Source organism: Tachysurus fulvidraco, chromosome 2, assembly GCF_022655615.1.
Source record: "Tachysurus fulvidraco isolate hzauxx_2018 chromosome 2, HZAU_PFXX_2.0, whole genome shotgun sequence".
NCBI classification, from domain to species: Eukaryota; Metazoa; Chordata; class Actinopteri; order Siluriformes; family Bagridae; genus Tachysurus; species Tachysurus fulvidraco.
Window position 1 is genome coordinate 13,296,629 of NC_062519.1, and position 23,736 is coordinate 13,320,364.

General features: G+C 39.3%; 1 protein-coding gene across 3 annotated transcripts in view; it reads left to right on the forward strand.

Moving 5' to 3' along the window:
* Window positions 1-20,964, forward strand: part of rassf5 (Ras association domain family member 5) — a 44,402-nt gene extending 23,438 nt beyond the window's left edge. For 2 of the 3 annotated variants that reach the window (XM_027144352.2, XM_027144353.2), the window contains exons 3-6: window positions 14,603-14,713; window positions 15,849-16,143; window positions 16,246-16,361; window positions 17,860-20,964. In XM_027144352.2, the coding sequence (XP_027000153.2) occupies window positions 14,603-14,713; window positions 15,849-16,143; window positions 16,246-16,361; window positions 17,860-18,012 (675 nt within the window). In that variant the 3' untranslated portion in view covers window positions 18,013-20,964. Of the gene's footprint in view, window positions 1-3,168; window positions 3,858-14,602; window positions 14,714-15,848; window positions 16,144-16,245; window positions 16,362-17,859 lie in introns of those variants that run through there. The other variant, XM_027144354.2, reaches the window with a different exon arrangement.
* The last annotated feature ends 2,772 nt before the right edge of the window (window positions 20,965-23,736 follow it).

Below are 23,736 nucleotides of genomic sequence, written 5' to 3' on the forward strand. Positions count from 1 at the left end.
CCTTCAAGATTTGATAGAGCATGAGGTAAGCTTTTTAACCTACCATATGCATGGCTTGGAGCTTGGTATATGTTTAGTGGAGAAAGAAATTAGAGCCTCTGTGCATTATTAAAGACAAAGTGTAAGTGAACGATATGAGGTGTCCTGGCTACCAGAGAGGGGTCTGATAAGCAGATCATGTAAAGGATCTGACGCTGCATTTAACACCAGTGTGTAAGAGGATTCTATCATTAGATACTGGATATTGAGTGGCACTGTTTAAAAAAAAAATCCTGTCCAAACCACAAAGCACCGGTAGCTATAATAGTTAATATGGTGAAGATTTCTGTATTGAACGTTTATGGAAGTCTCCAGTGTCAGTTTCTCACAACCTTTCTTGCTATCATGATTGTTTTTGTGTCTTAGTAACTTCAACGGAAATTCTAAGTTAACATATGCCCATGTCACCAGTTTCTTCAAATCTCCTGTCACTTTAACGCTCTTGTGCTGACCATGTGTGCATTTCTCACACCTCGGTGTTTTGTGGCCTATTTCAGTATTTCACCTGCTGTTCCAAATAATCTCACAAAATTCTACAGAGATGAGGTCTCACGGACTTGCCAGTCTGTCATACTTGTCCTACACACCCATACACACTGGTCCTACACGCCCTACAGTTGTCGTCCTGGAGTGTTATGTTGACCAAACAGCTGGGGATCTGAAGTTACGCTTGTGAAGTTGCACGTTGTACAATAAGATGCTGCTATTGCTGTGACATTTTTTCAATTCGATTCCCATATCTGGCAAGAACAAATGGGCAACTCAATGAGCAGATTTGCCTTGGCCTCTGGCTGGTGAACTCTTTGTTCAATGCTTCTAATCTCATAACCCTTGCAGGTTTTGGGTTCTTTCTACGGAAGAGCACTTATGCAGTTAGTTTTTTCATGGGATTGATTATCTTCCTTCAGAGCAATTTGCAGAAAGCCCCTGCAACATTTCCTCTAGCTCTGCTACTACAGCATATTGATGCCATGCAGAGCAGGGATCCTCATCTTTGAGCCAGTCAATAAAACCCCCAAACCCTCAGGAGAGCAATCTTCATCTCCTCCATCTTCTTACCATCAACCATCTCATCGATTATGGTAATATAACAGACGGCTTTGGCTTCAGGTAATTTGTCTGCATTTATAGAAGCAGTCTTTTTTTAATCAACAGCCACACACGCCAACGTCACCCAGGAGCATTTATAGGGACATTTGTCATTCTTTGATTTGGGATCCCAGAAGCTTTTTTTGCTGCATTGGCAGAATCTACAAGAATACTGGATTGAGTCCAAAGGTTTAACTGTCGCTCAATGAGAATTGAGTAAAGCAGTGACATGGGAAATCGAAAGTGGTTTTCAGCCAGCCTCTATTGAAAGAGGTCATCATTTTATCTCTTTTATTTTCTAGCCCAGGCTTTTCATCACACTCTATAAAATATAGTTTGGTGTAGAGTATTGGACAAAGCAAGTCTGGATACTGACATGACGATCGTAGAGAGGATATTGCTAATGTTTTATTCCACTATGATGTGATATATGTCCAAAGTATGAGGAAAATAATGAGACATGCTGAATGATGCCCAGGCTGCCGTTGAGAAGTATTTATTTGCTCATTATTCTGTACTCAGCTGGTCTTGACTTATCAAGGTCAGGGTTAAAGGTTAAGTCCAGTGGTGCCTGCTGGGCCTTAAGAAAGGTCAACGGTCATGTAATCTATGACCTGCAGGTATGTAGGTTTTGTTATTGTGATGCCTTTTCAACGGTCAGGTTGTAAGTCTTTGTGTGTCAAAATGAATGCATTTTATTTATGTAGAGTTAGGTGTACATGGGGTGTCTATTATCAAAACAACAAAAAACAAAATACAAATTCATAAAATTGCTGGAATAGATAGGCACCTCAAATCCCATTTTTAATATATAATCACAATTTCTGATAAATAAGTAAGGGATAGAACAGAAGAGGGCATGCTGTTACAGGAAATTATTCAACCTTAGAGTGGTGTGATGAAGCAGGATTACAGATACCACCTCAAATATGACTATTTTACAATATCAGCGCGTGCCAAAGGGTTTTTCCCCCCTATTATTTAAAAAAATTGAAAGTCCTGTTTCATTCTTTCCAAATATTTTTCCCATGGTGGAGAACTTATGAATAAAGGTTATTAAATGCTGTCTTACACACAACAAGTAATCAATGTTTATACATTTTTCCCATGCACTTCTTATAAATTATGTAGATCATCCGGCATACATAGGTCCCTATGAACGAGTGGTTGCTCATAGAAATGATAAGGTATTAGAATGAACACACTAACACTAAAAAAAAAAGCTGTTACAAAATGTTGCTGGAAAACATTTAATCAGAACCTTTTGACTGATCCGGCAAGACAGGCCTTATGTCTCATGTACTATATATCTACTCATGTGATTATTTTCATGTGATATTTTTTCATTGCCCAAAATATTTGATATATTGATGAATATTTTTTCGTGCACTGAAAACATTTGTGGGCAAGGTGGCGTTTTTTTCGCAGCTTGTGTGCCTTATAACGTATAATACGTCCACTTTATACTTTATTGTACACAGTAGCTACACTTCAACGCAAAGTGCATTGGAATGAATTAATCATGCAAACAGTAACAATAGTTTGTACATTATCGAAGCCATTCAATTGTTCCTGTGGCTTTTTTTCAGAGCCTCATTAGTATAAAGTGTGCTCTGTTTACGCAGCAGTCACAGCTTCCTCTATTCGTTGCCGCTTGTGTAAATGGTTATGATTCCTTTTCACATTTGAACACTCGAAATTCTGACATATTTGTTCTTCTTCCAAAGAACTGTCCCTTTGCATACTGGATGCTATGTAAAATAGGACCACATGCTGATTGGATCATGTGTGATGTATCTGTCTTCTCTCTCTCTCTCTCTCTCTCTCTCTCTCTCTCTCTCTCTCTCTCTCTCCCTCCCTGTGTTTGTGTCTGTTTGTGAAAGTGTATCATTAAGAGGAAATGGCTATGGTTGAGCAGTTGCATGCAGGAAGAGAGACAGAGACAGGGGAGAGAGAGCAGACTCAACCACTAATGGTAAAGCAAGGCAAAGAGAGAGAGGGAGGGAGGGAGGGAGTGAGAGAGGGAGGGAAGGAGTAATACGTCAGCACTGCTCTGTTTCTCAGTCTCTGGTAATGCAGGCAGGAAGCAGGTTGTTTCCCAGCTTTGACAGCTCTACTCACTACAAGCACATTCAACACAGCAACGCATCGTCTACAGACTCGCCGTGGGTTCAGTCATCAACCCCAGCTTATGCAGCAATCTTCACTAGTGGCAACAAGCCTGCATGGGCACTTCACTTCACAGAGACAGAGCTTTCTCTTATCCTTCCTTTTCTCATCTGATTGGCAAGCTGAGCGGATGTGCATCTCAGGGACTGAGCTGAAAAGGCCATTTCTTCTCATTTCCAATGAGATCTTGTCTTGCTGACCTGCCAGAAAGAGGAACCGAGGTCTCCTTGCCGCTCTTCCGCAACCCCCCAGCAGTGATACGTAGAAGTACTCTGATACCTTGACTCTCCTGCTCTCAGATTTCTGTCTGTCTCTTCAACTGACTTAAGGCATTCTCGTCACTTATTTGAAACTGTTCCTCATCTCCTGATCAGATCTTTACTTCCTGCACTGCCTGAAGCCTGGAATGGTGCCGGGGGCCGCTGGAGGCCCCGCAAATGACCGGTAGCAATAGCATGAGCAGTGGCTACTGCAGCCTGGACGAAGAGAACGATGATTCCGCCTTCTTCACCGCCAAGACCACCTTCTTTCGCCGAGCACAGTCCAAGCAAAAGGACAAGGTAATGCTGGGAAAGGGGGAAGAAGAGCAAACAGTGTATATTTTTGAAGATCACTGAAACAGAGAAGGGCTCTTTTTAGGTGACGGTCATAGAGTGCGGAAATTGGGTTGTGTTCTTGAAGTTTCTGAAGTGACGCAATGATGACTTGTGTGAAAATTGTGTGTTGCTTTTATTTAGGGTGTGTTTTGTAAAAGCCTGTTTTCATGTACTTTTCTACATACAGTAGATTTCCAATGTTGGTAAAATGTCTCTAAACCTTTGATGATGGAAATTCTCTTGGTGGAAAGTTTAACATGAGAACAAAGTCTGTTTACTCAAATCAAACCTCAGATTTGAGGAAGTTTTTTCCCTTTCAGTGTTTCTTTTGTGTCAGTAAATTATGCTAATTGTAACAACAGCTTTTACCAGCTTTCTAGCGTAATTTTTTGAAAATTAAGAAAAAAGGAGTGGGCTGAAGAGGCGAAAACACCTCCCCTTCGTTTCCTTATTATCTTTTTAAATGGAGTTGTTTCTAAATAACAAATACATTTTAAATCATCTCCTGGTCTTGGGACACGCCCAAAATTCTTTCAACTCTTGTGTTTTCCCAATGGGCAAAGTTTCCCAAAACGTATAAGCACTTGTGTTATGTAAGCTCAGTTCAATTTGAGACTAATTTATTTGCTTAAGATGCTAAGCTGAGATGAATAACACGCACGGGCATCTGGCATATCGCCGACTGGAGTTGCCCTTCCCACTTATTTACTGTCGCTCTGTCTTTTGAAAGAAATATGAACAATATATGTTGCTTAAATATATTTAAATCTTTGAATTCTGCTTCACCAGGCTTACCTCAACTTCACTAGTGTCAGGTTTGTAAAGATCCGTGTTCATGCCATGAATTATTCATCCTCTACGTAGTGTACTGTAGGTGACCAGTTTAGGTAACCAGCTTAGAGTAGCCAAGGACTGAAGATTGTTTTTGTTTGCTTATGTGGGTTTCTTTTAGGATTGTCTAGTTATTGTCTGTTGCAATAGCTAAAATAAGAAGAGCATACTGTACATTGTTTGGGCTGGCAGGATGTGGGTTTTTTGTGTGACTCTGGTTGCTAGGATGGTGCTGTCTGTGCAGTTCTGGTTGCCAGGTTAGAGTTGAGGTTATTGTTGCAGAACTGGTCCTGTAACCTTAGCTTCAGATCAGATTTCCTTTTGTTGTTGAAGTAAGCATTTCTGTCAAAGCTAATTTTATATGCTTTGACCTAGCATAGATCAATACAGTATCATAGCTCATGCAGTATTTGGTACTTAATAAGCATCTCTGAAGGAAAAATTGATGGAACATACAACCAGTTCCATGTACCCATCATTCATTAACACGAGCTCGAGCAAATATGACACCCACCTAACATCAGCGCCACATGTCCTCCCCCGTATCATAGAAGACAAACAAATAAAAAAGCTCCACCCCATAACGCTGTCGTTACAGCCAGTTGTTAACATTTGAATAGGGAAAGGTAGACAAATATTAAGGATCATGGTCACTACATGCAATGCTTTTGGAACTGAACACGCTGTACATTAAAACTTACTGACTTCAGATTTATGATACTCGATGATTTTAACACAGTACAGCTAGAGGATTCTTATAATATTACATGTATAGCAAGCTCAAAAAGGATGGTTTACATATGCACACACCACTTTCATTTTACTCTGTAATGGCAAGTTATGCAAATGATCCTGGACTCGCAGGCGTTTTTGTCAGTCTGTCTTTCAAACTCACTACAGGCGATTGTCAGATACCGCTGCAGCTGCTGGCTTTGCTGAGCATAAAATAATTAATTAACAGTCTATACGCCAAATCACACCCTCGGCTGTTCTGAAGAGCACATGGTGGCCAAGCTGCTTTGGTGTAGTAGCAATGCATCAATAAACACATTCTATCATTAGGGCTATATTAGTGTGTGTGGGGAGTGTTGTGAGATTTGTTGGTGTTACATGCAGATGATCAAGCTTTGTTTGGTTAAAGGGACGTGAATATGTAGTGAGTGATAGCTTCTCCCACTTGATGGTTGACCCAGTAATGAGAGAGAGGGAGAGAGAGAGTTTGTGTGTGTGTGTGGGAGGGGGACAGAGAGAGACTGGCATTACTGCAGTACATTTGTTTCTCTGCAGAAACTGCAGGAAAAGAGCTCGTACAGTATGTCAGGCGAGAGCGAGAGATCATAGATGGCATGCAGTTGTCACAGTGCTATTGCATTGAACACTCTTGGTAAGAAAATTTACACAATAAAGCATGAAGTATGTGAGTATGTCAGGTCTTCGGTTGTAATAGGAAGTGGGCCACAGTTTCACAGCGCTTCCGCTCTGAGATAAGCAAGCTTCTGCTCAGGCACCGACTGCAACTGTGACTGACACGCTCAGAGCTATGGCTATGAGGATGATGACCAGTGTATTAAAAATATCAGCTAAGTCAAATAGGAAGTGATTTTGGGCTCATCGGTTTAAAGATAGTCAGCAATGTCATTGCAAGTTTCAGTACATTGTTCAGTTCTCACAATTCAAACTAATATGACTTCTCTTTTTAGTATAACTTTTCAAAGCCACGCCCTGAAAACATCCCCAAGATAGAAAGCATAAGGCTGATGAGTGGTTGGATGTTAGTGGCGAGGAATACAGCTAGGACTGAGACATGTGGGACTATATATTTTTTTTTAATCCTGAGTCTGAGATTTGAAGTCAGCTGATCCAGTTCCCCAAGTATGTGAACACTTAAGAGAGTTTTTCTTTCTTTTACTTCAGTTATTCACTTAAGGCCGTATCAATAGCAAAATAATAGCAAAATAATGTGAGAAAAGGCTAATTCACTTGAGTGGAATGAGGCAGTAAATTTGTTTTATAGTAAATTTTTACACATGCAGATTTTTAAGCCTTGGATCCGTGAGCCAATATTCAAAAATGATTTCAGATTAGTTTCCATATTATTTCCTATTACAAGGCTGCAGTAAACTAAATATGAGTATTAAACCTAAACATTTTAATTTCTAGTGGCATTTTTGTAGTGAGTCATTTAGTCATCATTTTAAGTACAGGTATGCTCCTGGGGTTTGACAAAAATAAAGTCAATATCGTTCAGAATGCTCAAGAGCTTTCACGTGGCTTGAGGATGGCTCTGATGACATCCTGTTACCTAATCAGCTCAAGACACCATGTGCTGAGCTCAAGGATGGAAGTGAGAACACACAGAGGAAGCACTTCCCTTATAACTCATGTAAGGTGATATTTGTCTCGATCGCATCACGGATGTGCTTTGTTATGTATCACGGGCTTGTCTTAGACCCTCAGATGTCATTATGGAGAAAAACTTTGGCATTTAATCTGAGAAACTGCAACGGTGTCAAATAATAAACATCATTTGTGAGCAGGGAAATGTGGTAGTTAAAGGTTTGGGTGTTGTGTGTAAATAGATAGCTCTAGTTTCCAGTACTTCAAAAGTACTGTTTTTAGTACTCCAGTATGTTTTTACAGTTTCTCAGATTTTTCATGCTGGGCATGGAAGGAAAACAAGGTCATGTCTGAAGTGAAATGAGTAAGAGTGAAAGCGACACATGTCATCTAGTCTTTTTCCAATCCTCAACTGTCCTGTTTCAACTGTCAGGTAACCTCAACAACCTCTTGGTATTGGCGGACAGGAGAGAAACCTCCTGTGGTCTTTTGCTATCGTAGTCCATCCCACTCAACTTACTGTATGTTTTCTGCTTCAGGAAATGAAGCAGACGTCTGCTTTTTATTTGCATTTGATTGCATTTTACTTTCCTGTGGGTGAGACACAGTATTATGTAGGCAGTTGGAGCAGGAGGAAGTGATAAAGGCCACGACGGTCTTTAGTTCCGCTGTATAAAGCAGCGATGCAGGTGCTGCAGGTTGTAATCTATTTAAAGAGACAAGCTCATAGATAAATATAAGTACAGTAAAACGCTGAGCAATATGATTATATGCTCTCAGTACTGTGAACACTATACTGTGACAGTATACTTTTCTGAGCTATCGTCGGTAGCAGTTTTATATTTTGTTGTAATTATGTATTTTAATAACAATTAGATTTAATTTAAAGTTAAATACATATAGATATAGATATAGATATAGAGTGATTTAGAGTTAAATACATTTGTGTGTATTAAATGTGGGTCAGCTCTCAGTCTGGCCCACAATAACGTACTGTAAGCAGGGGAGACGTGCATGAGGCAAATAGATCCCTCATGGTCTATTATCTAATTCAAACCCACATTCTCAGAACAATTGGTACTAATCCTTACCTTTCCTTGTCACTTTTCTTGTATGTTTCACTTGGAAGGTGTATGTAGTGTACCATGAATTAATTAAGAGTGGTACATTACTAAATAACACACACACGTACCAAATTTCATGAATATTTATTTTTGAATTTAAAGGCAGTGGTTTGAATGCTTAGATCCTTGAAAGAGCTGCAATTGAAAATGAAATAAGGCCAATTCTCGTGTGCGTCGTGTGTGTGCGTCGTGTGTGTGTGTGTGTGTGTGTGTGTGTGTGTGTGTGTGTGTGTGTGTGTGTGTGTGTGTGTGTGTGTGTGTGTGTGTGTGTGTGTTTGGGTGGGTGGGTGGGTGGGTGGGGGGACCAAGCAAGCATTCACAAGTCTGCTGCTATAAAGTGACAGCTTGATGCCTCCCTACAGCATAGTGTTTTTTTCTGCACCATTTTTCCTCCCTTCTGATCCATAGCACATAAACCTCTCTCTCTCTCTCTCTCTCTCTCTCTCTCTCTCTCTCTCTCTCTCTCTCTCTCTCTCTCTCTCATTTTTAGCTGCTTTGCACCCCAACTCTTATTCCACCTTTAAGTAAAGCCACTTTCTGTATATGCAAACCCAGAAACCTTGAGAAGGTTACCTCATCGTCTACTCCATTGTTCTAATCAGTAGCACTTTCTCATCGCAGGCTAGGGAAAGGGTGGGAGGCAACTATATTTAGCTCTACTCACAAATGCAGGAATTCCTGACAGATTAGTCGGAACTTGTCAATTCCATCTCCCTGGAAAGAGTATGAAGATTCACCAACATCGAAATTCACACGTCTTTTAGTAATAGCTGACTCAGGATGTTCTGGTTGGCTTGTTGGGATATTAGACTGGAGGCTAAAATCAAACGTGTCGATATCTTGACAGCGAATCTACAAGGGTTGTGTAAGACATGAAAGTCAGATTGAAATTCTGTTTGTAATTTATAATTCCCTACAGGGTGAACATTCGCTACCGGGTGAAGCAGGTTGAAAATATCAAAAATAATGTACCTGTTACTCAGACAAATTTACCTGTTACTCAGACGGCTACCTGTCAGGACGCTCTCAATCTTTGCATCCGTCAGGTATTCAAACATAAGGAATGCAATTTGGGATATAAAATATACCCAAAAGGAGATAGATAAATAAAAAAGTATAAACTATATAAAAAGAAACTATATAAAATATGAAAATATTAAAATATAAGTGAAAAAAAAAGTATATACATAAATATACATAAATGCGTATGTTTTTTAATTATTGTCCTCAAAGTGTCCATGTGCAGTATGGTGTGTAAATAGTGTATAAAGTAGTACTGTGCTGTGCAAGTCCAGAGTTAAAGTGACAGTCCAGAGTTAAAGTGTCAGTGCAAAAAAGTGTGCAGAAAAACAGTGAAGATGGACGGAGAGGTCCAGTACTAGATCCAGATCCTGGGTGTTTCCTGGTTTAAACTCCGAATGGCCTGCAGGAAGAAGCTTCTCCTCATTCTCTCTGTGTCTGAACGCAACAAAGAAAAGAGTATATTGTTGGGATGGCTGAGATCCTTTACAATCTTCCTGGCCCTGGTCCGGCACCACGTGCTGTGGATGTCCTGCAGGTCAGCGGTGTGGATGGTATGTTCAGCTGATCGCCCCACCCTCTGGAGGGTTCACCTGTCCTGCATGGTGCTGTTCCTAAACCAGGAAGTGATGCTACCCGTCAGCACGCTCTCAATGGTGAAGGTGTAGAAAGTCTTTAGCACCTGAGAGGGTAGTTTAAAGTCCCTTAAGCATCTCAGATGGCACAGATGCTGCCGGGCCTTCTTCACCAGGGTGTTGATGTGACAGGACCAAGACACCCAGGTATCAAAAACTGCCCACTCTCTCCACTGGGGTCCCGTTGAGGTTTAGTGGTTGGTAAGACCGCTCCTGCTTTGTGCTGAAGTCCACTATCAACTCCTTAGTCTTGCTGACGTTCAGGAGAAGATTATTCTACTGGCACTATCTCTCCAGGTTTTTAGTCTCCTGTAGGTAGGCCGTCTCATCTTTGTGGGAGATCAGGCCCACCACGACAGTGTCATCAGCAAACTTGATGATAGTGGTGGAGTTGGAAGTGGCCACACAGTCATATGTGTACAGTGAGTACAGCAGGGGGCTCAGAACACAACCCTGGGGAGCTCCAGTGCTGAGGGTAAGGGTGGATGAGGTGTGTTTGCCCATCCATTCGGCTTGTGGTCTGTCTTTCAGGAAGTTGGAGATCCACTGACACAGCAGCAGGCTGAGTCCCAGGACCTCCATCTTAGAGGTGAGAGTGGAGGGAATTATAGTGTTAAATGCTGAACTGTAGTCCACAAACAGCATTTTTGCATAATTCCCTTTTCTGCAGTCCAGGTGGCTCATTGTAGTGTAGAGAAGATGAGCGATGGCGTCAGTAGAGCGGTTCTGGCGGTACGCGAACTGTAGTGGATCAAGTGTGTCTGGTAGTGATGCAGTGATGAAGTCTCTGACCAGTCTTTCAAAGCACTTCATCACTGCTGAGGTCAGGGCTACAGGGCAGTAATCTTTGGGGCAGGCGGGCTGGGGTTTCTTCAGGACACGAACAATGGTGGACTGTTTGAGGCATGAGGGGACAACAGACTTCCAGTAAGAGGATGAACACCGGTGCTAGCTGGTCAGCACAGGCTTTCAGAACCTGACCTGTGATGCTGTCTGGTCCTGCTGCCTTCCTGGTGTTCACTCTCCTGAATGCCCTCCTCACGTCATGCTCCGAGATGGTGAACATGTTTACCTCTCCAGCTCTCTCCGCGTGCATGGTGTTTGTGTCGTTAGCGCCGCTAGCGTTCGATAGCATAGTTAGCTGCAGCCTCGAAGCGAACGTAAAAGATGTTTAGCTCGTCTGCCAGAGAAGTGTTCGCATTCCCCATTCTAGAAGCTGGTGTTCTATAGTCCGTATTTTTCTGTATATCGTTGGTGCTGGTGCTCTTGGTTCCATAATAATCTAAAATAATATATTGCAACATCATCGCAAGAATAAGTAATGAGTAATAACCTTAACACTCTTTGCTCCAGGGGAGATTTATCTTTACTGACCCTGTGCTCTCACCTCAACCTCTAAAATTTGCGAAGAAAGAATTATACTGTGCTGTAATGTATATGTGACAAAGGCTTTTGTCCTATTCTAATTTATGATGCCTGATTGAATAAAAGAGAAAAAGAGAAAGGGACGAAGGGGGTTTAGCCCTGCTAGCGCATTTAGACCAGGTGTCTTTAGCTGAAGAAGAGTTTCATTATAAAACACTAAGGTATAACCATGTAACAATAGCAGAACAATCAAAAATGATGATTTAAAGGTATTATTTAGAAATCTGGTCATAATTAAGTTCATTAATCAGTATAAGTATAAATTCCTGAGCTACTTTCAGGAAGAACACATACCTCAGTGGATCTGATGATGAACCAAATAGAAGTCGATATTCTTTAGATGTCATTTCAAGCCAGTATCATCTGTTTTTCCTCTGTTCCATGCCACACAACCCTTAACAATACGTTTCACTCTGGAAGCATTCTCCATTTCGATAGGTCTGGCTGGTACAGTAGGTGCTGAGTCTGCAGTATTATTCCAGCTCTTGCTGGCTTCTTTTCCTCTACACTGGAGAAATTGTATCGCACTGGTTCACTGATTCGACATGTATAGCTACTTTATACATACGCTTTTCTAAGTTTAAGCTCGAACAGAGCCTGTAGAACCTCAGTGACACAACCTAACAAATTTATGTTAGGTGTTATATATATAATCCTGATTAATATGATAATTAGCAACGCAGTAGATAGAAAATGCTCAATTCTGATTGGTCAGTGGCTGATGATGAGTGCCTTTTCTGTTTTAACAGCAGGTTAACACCTACAGTAGGTTTATACTAATACGCTCGTCGTAATATGGTATCATTTTATAGTAACTACGTGAAACAGGGACTTATGGTTTGGCGATTCCAAATATCAATAAATGAAAATTTTATTTTTTATGCTTCTCTTTAACACAAAAACCTCATTTTTGTCTTCATACTACAATAAATAGAAAAAAGAGAGGCTGGTTATAAATGGATTAAATGGTCTGGCATGGTAGCTTAGTGGTTACCTCCAGGGTTAGGGGTTTGATTCTTAACCCTGACCTGTGTGTGTGTATTTTGCATGCTCTCCCTGTGCTTCAGGGGTTTATCTGCAATTAAACAAAGTGCTGATTTGTTTTATTTATTTATTTATTTGTCTCATGGAATCATGCTGCTGATCTAAAGTCTAGATGTAAAAGATTCAGCATTCAGAAATCTGGTGCATATGCTTGCTATTTTGCCACCAGATAATAAACAACTTTCATGTTACTTAGGTATGTTAGTATGCAGACTTTTTTTTTAACAAGAACATTTATTAAGCCGTGTTAGCTTGTGGGGAACAAAGCAACACACACATTTCTGATCCAGGATTTCAATCTTTCTCTTCTGTCTGGCTTTTGCTCTCTGACTTTCTCTCTTTCATTCCTCAGTCTTGACTCCAGCAGTCAAATCTAGTGCATAAAGCCACACTATACACTACAATACACTTTATACTACAAACTCTGTGTGTGTACGTGTGTACACTATTGTGTCCCTCTTTGCTCAATGACAGAAACCAAAAATTTGCCCTAAGCATCTTCATTGAATAAATGATCCCATTTTTTTCCCCATCATTCAGAAAAAAAGAAAAACCCTACGCATGCATTACGAAGGACATACAGTAGCAAGTGACTAAAAATATCCCAGCTTCAGTCTTTGTTGCTAAGGTTTGTTCAGTAGCAGCTAAGATCTACACTGACAGATTCTAATTTCTTTGCACTGGAGGCTTGCAAAATAGGAAACATCTCATGTTGTCATGTCTTCTTTCTAATGTCTGACACAGTTAGTGAAGAAGGAGGTGTGTGTTCTGTAATGTTCTTAGGGGGGTGTTTTACTTTTAAGAAAGCAGGTTGAATCAAAGAATAAAGTCATTAAGGAGGCTTAGAAGTCACAAACAAGTGATATTAATCTGATAGATCGCAAGATAAAGGTTTCATGGTGTACAGTAGCTGTAGAATGGTTAGCCAACACGCTGACAGCTAAGGTCCCTTGCTTATACTTCAACCACTGGCTTTTAAATACTAGCTCCTTTAATTTATTTTTTTATATTTAAATTTATTTATATTTATATTCATAGAACCTTAACCACTGATCTTTCAGATTTTTGTTTGTTTGTTTGTTTTAAGCTAGCAGTTTTCTTTTCTGAGATTAGCTAAATATCCTCACAAGGTCAAAACTATCACATATTCTTGTTTATTTACAGCACTTGGCAGATGGACTTATCCAATACGATACACATTTTTATCTTTTTTTTTTTTTTTTTTTTTTTACAAGTGAGCAATTAAAGTTTAAGGGCCTAGCTCAGGAGCCCAGCAGTGACAGCATGGGGTTTGAACTCATGACCTTCTGAGCTGTAGGTCACGAGCTGTAGGTCACCAACTTAACCACTGAGCTACCACAAAAAAAAAAAAAAAACACACAAACACTAATCTAAGATTATTAAGCCTACAAAGTAGATCCTTTTGCATTCAGAGGTGTTGTGTAAATTAATTTGATCCTGATTTCAAACAATAATAATAATTATAATAATAATTATAATAATAATAAATACTGCTAACTGAATTAAAACACTGGAATGAATTCAATGTTACTACATTTTATTTATATATTTATTTACTTATTTATCTATTTAATACAAATTCTGTCATTTAAAGAACTTCAATTATACAGTGATTAGTGAATAACAATATATAAGGTATGCACATGCGTATTATTTAAAGTCGTTAAACGTACAACACTGTGACTTGTGACTATTATACTGAGTTTCTTCAGATTATTTTTAGTATTAAGAGACCAAATAAGAACAGCCAATTTCTGGTTGGGGTTAACATCACAAACATCACTAATGCTACTAAGTAGGAAGAGTGTCCAGCAGTCGATAAAAGCAGCATACACTTAATGGCTAATCTGTCATTACAGAGCAATATAATGCTTACTCTGAAAGCTTTTTTGCTAATTTCATGCAGAGTGTTTTTTTCCCGTTGGGGATGGCATGAAAGGGATTAACAAAGATGTGAATCCGGCACTCCAAAAGGATTATGATCGTCAGTTGTTTGGCGTAAAAGCTAAAGTGCTACATTAACTTCACTGCTATGTTTTGGTAGCTGGTTAGTTGTTTAAACAAACGTCAATGCCAGTAACTTCAGAAAAAGAAAAATGTTTGTGGTGAACTGTTTAATGTGTACCTTTTTATATGGAAAGTGCTTTTCTGAAACAGGGTTCTAGTTTTTAAAGAAAAAGTACCCCATGGTTTTTATAAGAACCATATTAAAGATTATTACCATGATGTTTTACAATAAGAAGGTTTAAACGTGTGCCTTTCTTCATTGCAGAATACCACTAAAGAGGTTGAAGAGGAAAAGCAACAGTCCCTCACCGAGGAAGAGGTCAAGGCGAAGATAGAAGAGTACAACTCTCAAGTGACCGAAAATGGAATGAACTTAGTGAGTATTCTTTGTGTTGCATATGCTTTCTACAATTTCGTAGCAACTTTTGGTATTAGGTAGTCCAGATACTGTATAGCACAACTTTATTGCTTCATTCTTAGCCAGCTAGTAAAACTTACTGTTTTTGTGGTATGGTTCGTTTCACACCTCCAGGGTTATGGGCTTGAGCTCTACCTTCAAATTGTGTGGGTGGAGTTTGCATTCCTGTGATTAGACATGTGTTGTAGGCTGATTGGCACCTCTAAATTGTGCTCAGTGTGTGTATGTGTATGGTTTTTTTTCCCTGTAATGTCTTGGCATCCTGTCTAGGGTGTACCCCACACCCTTTGTACCCCAAGTCCCCGGGGATATACTCCAAGCCCCTCCATGACCATTGTGTAGGACAAGAGGTACAGAAAATAGGTGGATGGAATGGTATTTCATAATATCTAAAGTTTTTATTTTTATTAACATAATAATCCCGTATAACTGACATAGTAGTAGTAGTAGTAGTAGTAGTAGTAGTAATAATAATAATAATAATAATAATAATAATAATAATAAACAGTATTTTGGCAAAATATTAAAGACAGTTTTTATATTTCTTTAAATAAATACAATTTTGGGAAGCATAGAGGTATAGCAGGCAGCGTTGCCACCTCACAGCTTCAAAATCCCCTATTTGTTCAAGTTTTGCATATGTTCCTTGTGGGTTTCGTCTGAGTTCTCGGTTTCCTCACACCTCCCAAAAGCTTGCTGGTAGGTAAACTGTCTACTCTGGATTACCACTGGGCTTATATACCAATTTTTGCCATTGGGTAAATCTGGTTAGAATAGCTCTCCTTCCACTGAGTATTTCTTTCACTTAATACTGTTGTACAGTATTTTTCAACCACATTTCAAAAATCCAACATCTGCTTGTTACTCTGTACATTTTCACACACTATATCATTGCATTGCTCTTTAATCGTAGGTCTGTGAAGTCATACCATGAATTTTTTTACGTTATATGAGGAATTTTTAACATCAGACACCTTTGTTGTTCTATTGGTTTGTTTGGTTGTCCTTGGTTGAGTTTAGACTTATACTTGCATTACACTGAAATAAAACTTCATCTTCATCAATAATACACTACGATCACTTCTTCACTCAGGCTGCTGATGGCACATACAACGGGTTCATCAAGGTCCACATGAAGCTTCGGCGGCCGGTAACAGTACTAGAAAAGGACGCAAACAGCTCATGGAACTCAGAGAACAGCTCAGCGGAGGCTGACACATCAGACAAACGCACATCCTTCTATCTGCCCGGTGAAGCACTCAAGCAGCTCCATGTTAGCAGCACCACCACAGTCAGAGAGGTCATCGAGGGCCTGCTCCGGAAGTATACGGTGCAGGACAATCCACTCAAGTTTGCTCTCTACAAGCAAATGCACCGCCATGGACAAGGTAAGCAGATAGCTGTGGAAGCAGGTCTCAATCACGTGTCTCCATCTACAGCATTTAGCTCCTATAAAACATACTAATCATTCTGCTTCCTGTTCTTCTCAGATCTTTTCCAGAAGCTTCCGGACTCTGAATACCCTCTGCTCCTTCGCCTGCTGGCGGGTCCTGATCTGGAGAAACTCTCGTTCGTACTGAAAGAAAATGAGACGGGAGAAGTAGAGGTCAGTTATTCAGCAGTGCGACACAATCGACTGTAGATGTTATAGTGCAGTCTGCAGGATTGCTCTCACAGAAGCTAGGAAGAAAATGAGTGACGACTCAGTGACGGCTTTTACTTACTTACTTATCATCATCATGTGGCCGTTATACCGCCATAGAATAGGATACAGATAGACAGATACAGTCTTGATGCTAGAGCTCATGCAAGATGATGATCAAAATTTACCAGAGGTCTGTTTTGGTTGTGCCCATGTTCATCATTTAATTTCTTTGTCATGTCACTTTAAACAGTGATGTGTAATGGCTCATATGAAAGATATTTCTGTTTACACTTGGCCTATTTTTCGACAATATATTCAAAGACTATTTTATCTTCAAAGTAAATGCTGATATAAAAACCCAAGTGTTTCTTCACAAGCATCTAAAATTTGAAGCTGTTTTCTTCATCCAGAAAAATGTCCTGATTTGTTTATACTGATTGAAAATGTCCAATAGGTTGATTTCCATTACGCTGTTGTACTGCCGAAAAGGGTTAAATACAGTCGGTTGCATTTGGACCGTTTCATTTTGGTCCTTACTGAAATTGTTCTTTTATGTGGAACCGTGTCTACTCTTGGGAAGAAGAGATCTTTTAGCTCACTGTGACTTTTCTGGCTAAATAAAATTCAAAAGCCCTGATGGGAAAATCTGTAATGCTCAGTTGTGAGCCACGTTTACCAGCATAGGCTGCCGTGGAATGACAGCGAGCGATGAACTCCGGATCCGATAACCAGAACACAGCCACAAGTCAGCAGTGATGAGGCTACATTTTATAGCAGAGCTTATAGCTGACTTTGACGCAAAATGTAAATGGCACACAGACAGTGGTTGCATGTAGGAACATTTTATGCGAGATACTAAAACGTAAGCAAATTTGAATATATTTTTATTTGCGATATACCAGATGAACCTATAGTATGTCCTGACTTACTAAAATACATTCCAAATATCTATTTAGATAATAGCAAATACTTATATATTATATTATGTTCTCATATTCACAATCTCTGTTTTTTTTTCTATTTGTTTGCATTTTTCACTTGAAATCAAACAATGTCAGTGTAACATCTTCACATATTATTTATCCGACTGTTAAAACACATTTATTCAGAATCTTCATTATTGTTTCCCTTTGAGTCTGGTTCCTCTCAAGGTTTCTTTCTTTACCGTCTAAGGGAGTTTTTCCTCGCCACTGCTGCCTGAGTCACCTCAGACTTGCTCATTGGGGATAAATACATACACATTGTGAACTAAATATATCTAATAATAATCTTGAATTTTTTATTTTATTAATTCTTTATATTATTCCTTATGTTTACCTTTTGTTCTATGTTTATGTTCTGTAAAGCTGCTTTGAGACAATGTCTATTGTAAAAAGCGCTATACAAATAAACTTGAATTGAATTGAATTGATTTATAACTGTGGTTTTTTTTGGGGTTTTTTTTTTTTGTATACTTTAGTGGGACGCGTTCTCCATGCCTGAGCTGCATAACTTTCTGGCCATCCTGGAGAAGGAGGAAAGGGAAAGGGTGAAGCAGGTAGAGCTGCGCTACATGACCTATCGTAAGAAACTCATCAACGCTCTGGAGGAAGTGCAGAACAAACCTGGCTAATGCACTGAGCCTATGGACAGACTCATAAAAAAAAAAACTCTGCGTAGGATTCCCTCATAACCCCCACCAGACCTCCCTCCTGACTTCTGGAGTCTAACAAAGTGACCAGAGAAGGTGTGTGAGGTGGTGTTAGGACTTAAAGAACATAAAGAACAAGGGGAGAGTGACGGATCACACAATCACATCACTCGGGAACCGAAACGGCAGACGCACAAAGATACAGGAGTGACTGACGTGGTTGATGTTTGAAAAGGATTTGTTTTTGTCTGTCCACATTTCTGTATGATGCTGCTGCTATAACTGCTACTGCGAGTGTTACTTAGCATGACTTTTTTTTTTTTGTTATTTTTGCTAGCGTGACCTTCATCAGGTATTTTTTTTTAAAGTAGACAAAGGAAATGGGGGGGGGGGGGGGGTTTGATGAATTTGGCAAGCATAAATGTTATAAAGATTCCATATTCCTGGAAGTGAATTGAAGGAAGTGAATAAATGTAAAAGCTTAAGATGGGTCTAGGTTAAAGACCTAGATCTTGTGCTATAAAGAAATCAATACACACTCACACTCACTTGCATTTTACAGCATCATTCATATCTTAACTAATACCATTATGAACAACGTACTGTATTCAGTCAGACTTTCTGTACTAATCAATGCGCCATTTCCTGTAAGCATCCTCTGTTCTAGCCGCACACCTTTCAAATCTATAACCTCGACAAGTCTCTCACTGCATATATTCGACACGTCCAATCAGCACTGATCATAACCTATCATCCATATACATACGTGTGTACATTTGGAAAGATGTGGAGGCTTTTCAGTGTAATCTATAAACGTTATAAATTAGACTGGACAGATATACTGTACATTATAAGCATGCTGGAACGCAGGCGTCTCAAACCAAAACCCTACAGAAATGTGAAACAGCTATAGCGTACATGTAGAGTGTATAGTGACTGTGTGTGTGTGTGAGTGTGAGTGTATTCTTGTTTCTGTTCTGGTGTGAAAGCATAAGAAAATGTATAGAAGCACCCAGCCGCAACACTCAGCCATCACACAACTCCGAGCTTTCCCACAAACTGTTGTTTCGTAATAATTCACTGTTTGGAATCTAATCTGTAGGATGTATGATATATAAGATGTACTGTAGCTTAGATAATCATACAGTATATCAGAGCATCTGGTCATTGTTTTAGATAAGTGGGTAAAGCAAGGCTGTTAGAAGCTGAGAAACACCATAGGGCATTTCACACTGAGCTTAAGCCTGGGTTATTGTTGTAATTGATCAGGAATGAACCGTTAATACAGTATGACGTGCATTATATGCTTAATATGATGTCGTGTAAACAGTAGTATCAGCGTTTGTGGGGGTAAATACTAAAATGTCAAACAGTGATAGAAACGTGACGAGAGAGACGAGACGCTTTTATTTTTATAAGTTATGGTAAGAGAAGTGCATACCAGACAAACTGGACAGAACAGTCAGAAACAAACTGACTGAAAATTTTGCAGAAACTGGATATCAACTACACGACATCCTTAAAAAGGTCAAAAAAAAAGCTAAAATGTAAACAGTGCCTACTTGGGCACTTATTTTAGAAGCAATTCTTAAAGCTCGGTGAAAGGACTGATGTGAGAACTGGAGAAAATCTCTTATTTAAACTAGACAACATGTAGACAAAGCGTCAAACAAGATAACCCAGGATTCTTTTCACCCGGAGTATCCAATCACTCAGGGGAAAGATTTTGAGTGTGAAAAGCCCTAATAATGTATTTTACACCAAAGTTACAAATAAGGGACGAATAAGCCTAGTATTTTATAATAAATGAAACATATTAGATTTCAAAAATAGTTACTTGCACAAGGCAGAACAGACCACAAAGTGGTGAGCCAGAATAAATATAGTACAGTATATAAAAAATATATATAATAAATAATCCTGGTTACTTCGTAACGAGGGAAAGATGTGCTTTGTACTTTTCTTCCGATTCTAATATGTTTTAACAAATATTCCTGCTTTAAATCGTGTTTGAGATTTCATTCTGTCTGACACTGAATATCATCATGAAGTTCATAGTAGCGATGTTACTAGAAAGCACAGCAAGGTGATGAGTAATGAGAAAAGGTCAGAGATGTGAACTGTACAATCTGATGATAACGTCTTTGTTCCAGGCTTTTTTTTTCTTTCTTGTGCCAGTTTCTCCTTTGCATTGCAAATTAGTGGCCAGGGACAATCCAGACTAACACACACTGTGTTATGTTAGAATGTTATTATTTTGTTTTCTGCAGTTTGATCACCTGTGTTAAGTAAGCTGCACCCCAATGATCACTGTTAGAATGAATTTAACACAGGTTTGTTTTACTGTATAAGCCTAAAGACACACTGATTGGAAATGATGACCAAAAGAGGTCATTTTAGGGCTTCATTTTAAAGTCTTGTCTCTTTTCCTCCATGTTTTTTGCCCCTGTGCTGCCTTGCTGGCTTTGACGGTAGTTTTAAAAGTGTGCCTCCTAGAGCATGGGAGATATAACATACAGCCATGAGCAAATTGAGCAGGATGGATCGAATACCTCCTTTCGTCTTATCCCACTCTCTCTTGTGTTCCCGCTGGCAGTGCCTTTTGTCTGTGTGTAGCCTTACCTGTGTGTGTGTGTGTGTGTGTGTGTGTGTGTGTGTGTGTGTGTGTGTGTGTGTGTGTGTGTGTGTGTGTGTGTGTGCTTAGTTTACTTTGTTTATCTGCCTCAGAAAATGAGGATAAATGTATAAGATTGAAAGAATAAACTGTGTTTGTGTAAGTCTGTTTTTAACTTATTTTCTGATGCATTTGGGGTTGTGGACAAATCAGTGCTATCTGGCAAATCCTTTGTTTTTCAAGGATTCAGAAGTGTATATCATCTGTAAAACTGTAAAGATAATGAACAATTAAATAAAATGTCACAATTTTATCTGTCAGCCTTTTCATGATTTGGATTGATTCGGAAATTGATGGTGAACTGAAATACAGAGAAACGTGTCGGATGTTTATGGCGTAGAGAAAGAAGAACAGAATACGCGTACAATAAACGGATATTAGACCTGATCAGTGTCAAATCAAAACCCTCTCCCATTTTCTACACCAGCCAGGTCAAAGGGCAGTGTAAGGGGAGGAGAGCCATCTGCTCTTTTCTGCATGCATGAGCTTAAAGATGCCTATGATTGGCTAGTGTTGCAATGATTGACAGTAGGGATATTATTGCTAGTTGCTCAATGCAAAATTGACCAAAACAATGATGATTTCTTTTTCTTGAAATTAATAAGCCACAAAAACACAGAGAAACAACAACGTTATTCTTTCCCATATTCAAAACTTCATGTTGTCACTGGTGGACTTTTTCTTCCATAAATATGAAATAAACTTCCTTAAAAAATATCAACATATGAACAATTTCATGTTTTTATAATATATTCAGTATTAGATTTAGGGCTCGTGTAACCTAAATTAAATGCGTTAAATAAGAAAATTTAATATATTCTATTAACAGACATCCCAAGTGTCCCGGAAGTTCGGAATATATCCCGGAAATGACTTTTTGCAGGTTGGGATGTCTGTATTAAATATCCCCCATTGATGTTGTGCCATATTAAAGCTTGCTGAGGCAGTTACCAGGTAAGACCAGCAGAGGGAGCCACTCCCACTTAAACACCTTTAAGAGCCTGCTGAATTATCTTTTATTTTAAATATATAATAAAAAAATTATAATTAAAATTTAAATTAAATTTATTCTGACTTACATCACATATTGTTTGGCGTGATATTCTCTTTCTTTATAAATGTATATGATTTAGATATTAATGTACTCCGTCCAGGGTGTATCCTGCCTTGATGCCTGATGACGCCTCAGATAGGCACAGGCTCCTCGTGACCCGAGAAGTTCGGATAAGCGGTAGAAAATGAGTGAGTGAGTGAGATATTAATGTTTATAGATATGACCTTATTTAAACCCTTTGAGAATAGATCTAGCATCTTCATTCATTCATTCATTCATGCATTCATCTTCACTGCTTTATCATGGGCAGTGCCATGGTGGATCCAGACACACACACACACACACACACACACACACACACATACATAGAGACACAGAACACCCCCCCATCCACACACACACACACACACACACACACACACACACACACACACACACACACACACACACACACATACATAGAGACACAGAACACCCCCCCATCCACACACACACACACACACACACATACATAGAGACACAGAATACCCCCCATCCACACACACACACACACACACACACACACACACACACACACACACATAGACACACAGAACACCCCCCCATCCACACACACACACACACACACACGCACACACACACACACACACACACACACACATTTATCTTTATCCATAACAAGTTGCATTGCCTGCTATTATAACCACTGTCATTTACACGAATTAGAGTTTAAATTCCAATGCTGGTGCACACTGTACATGCCCATACATGGAGAAAATATACAGGTAGTCAAGGACACTGACTTTTCAAGCAACATCAATAGCCACCGGTTGTAAGTGTCCATCAAAACACCAAAAGGCTAAATGCAGCATTTACCTCTCGTGTACTGATCTGCCCATCGAGCACTGGAGGTTTCAGAGAGTCAGCTGCTGAGGGGTCAACCTAAAAATGGTGTCAGTAATTTTTCCCAGCAGTAAATACAGATGAACGTCTTCCTTTGCTAGCTGAAAATAGCATCTACTACAAGCATGCTGCTGCAGACTTGCCCAATTTAGCACAACATGCAACACCACATCATCTCTTCTTACTCTGCTTCTGTTAATAGTCCAACCATGCTTGCTTGGACATGTATATCTTATATGAAAGAGAATTTTAGCTTACATGGTCCAGAACAGGATAGTGTGTATTATATTCTTGTGTGATATGGTTCACTGCAATGATGGATTGTGTTTATATTAAAAATTTCTATTGTTATAAGTTCTGAAGTAGAATTACACAAATCCTTTGCAGGAATGGCAACATTTTAATAAAAGGACATGTTCAGAGGAGGGAGAGTGAGTATATTTGTAGGAGAATGTTGGACATGGAGCTGAGAGGCAGGAGGCAAAGAGGAAGGCCAAAGAGGAGGTATATGGATGTAATTAATGAGGATATGAAGCTAGTGGGTGCAAGTGTTGAGGATGCAGAAGATAGGGATATGTGGAGAGCGATGATTCGCTGTGGCGACCCCTGAAGGGAAAAACTGAAAGAAGAAGAAGAAGAAGAAGAAGAAGAAGAAGAAGAAGAAGAAGAAGAAGAAGTTCAGATTAATGAAGCTAGTCAGGAAAAACCATTGATTAATGATGAAAAGAACAAGGGAAGCTCTGGTTAAACTCCACTCTGTGTGCTGACTTGTTTCTTTGAGTGACCTTTGATATCTTTCCAAAGAAATACAAATAAAATGGTCTACTTGGAAACACGATAAGGAAAAAATTCTGTTACATTATTCTGTATAGACTCTTTAAAGTTCTCCACAAGATTTAGCGTCTGCTGCATTGTAGGATTTTATACACATTATTTTATTGGATATTCTGAACCTTTCTAAAGAACGGCAAAACTCCCAAAATAGTGCACTGTTATATAGTAAATAATATCCAAGCTATGAATAGCAATGTTTAATCTCAATTTATTCAATCTCCAAATATTGTAGCTTTTTTTG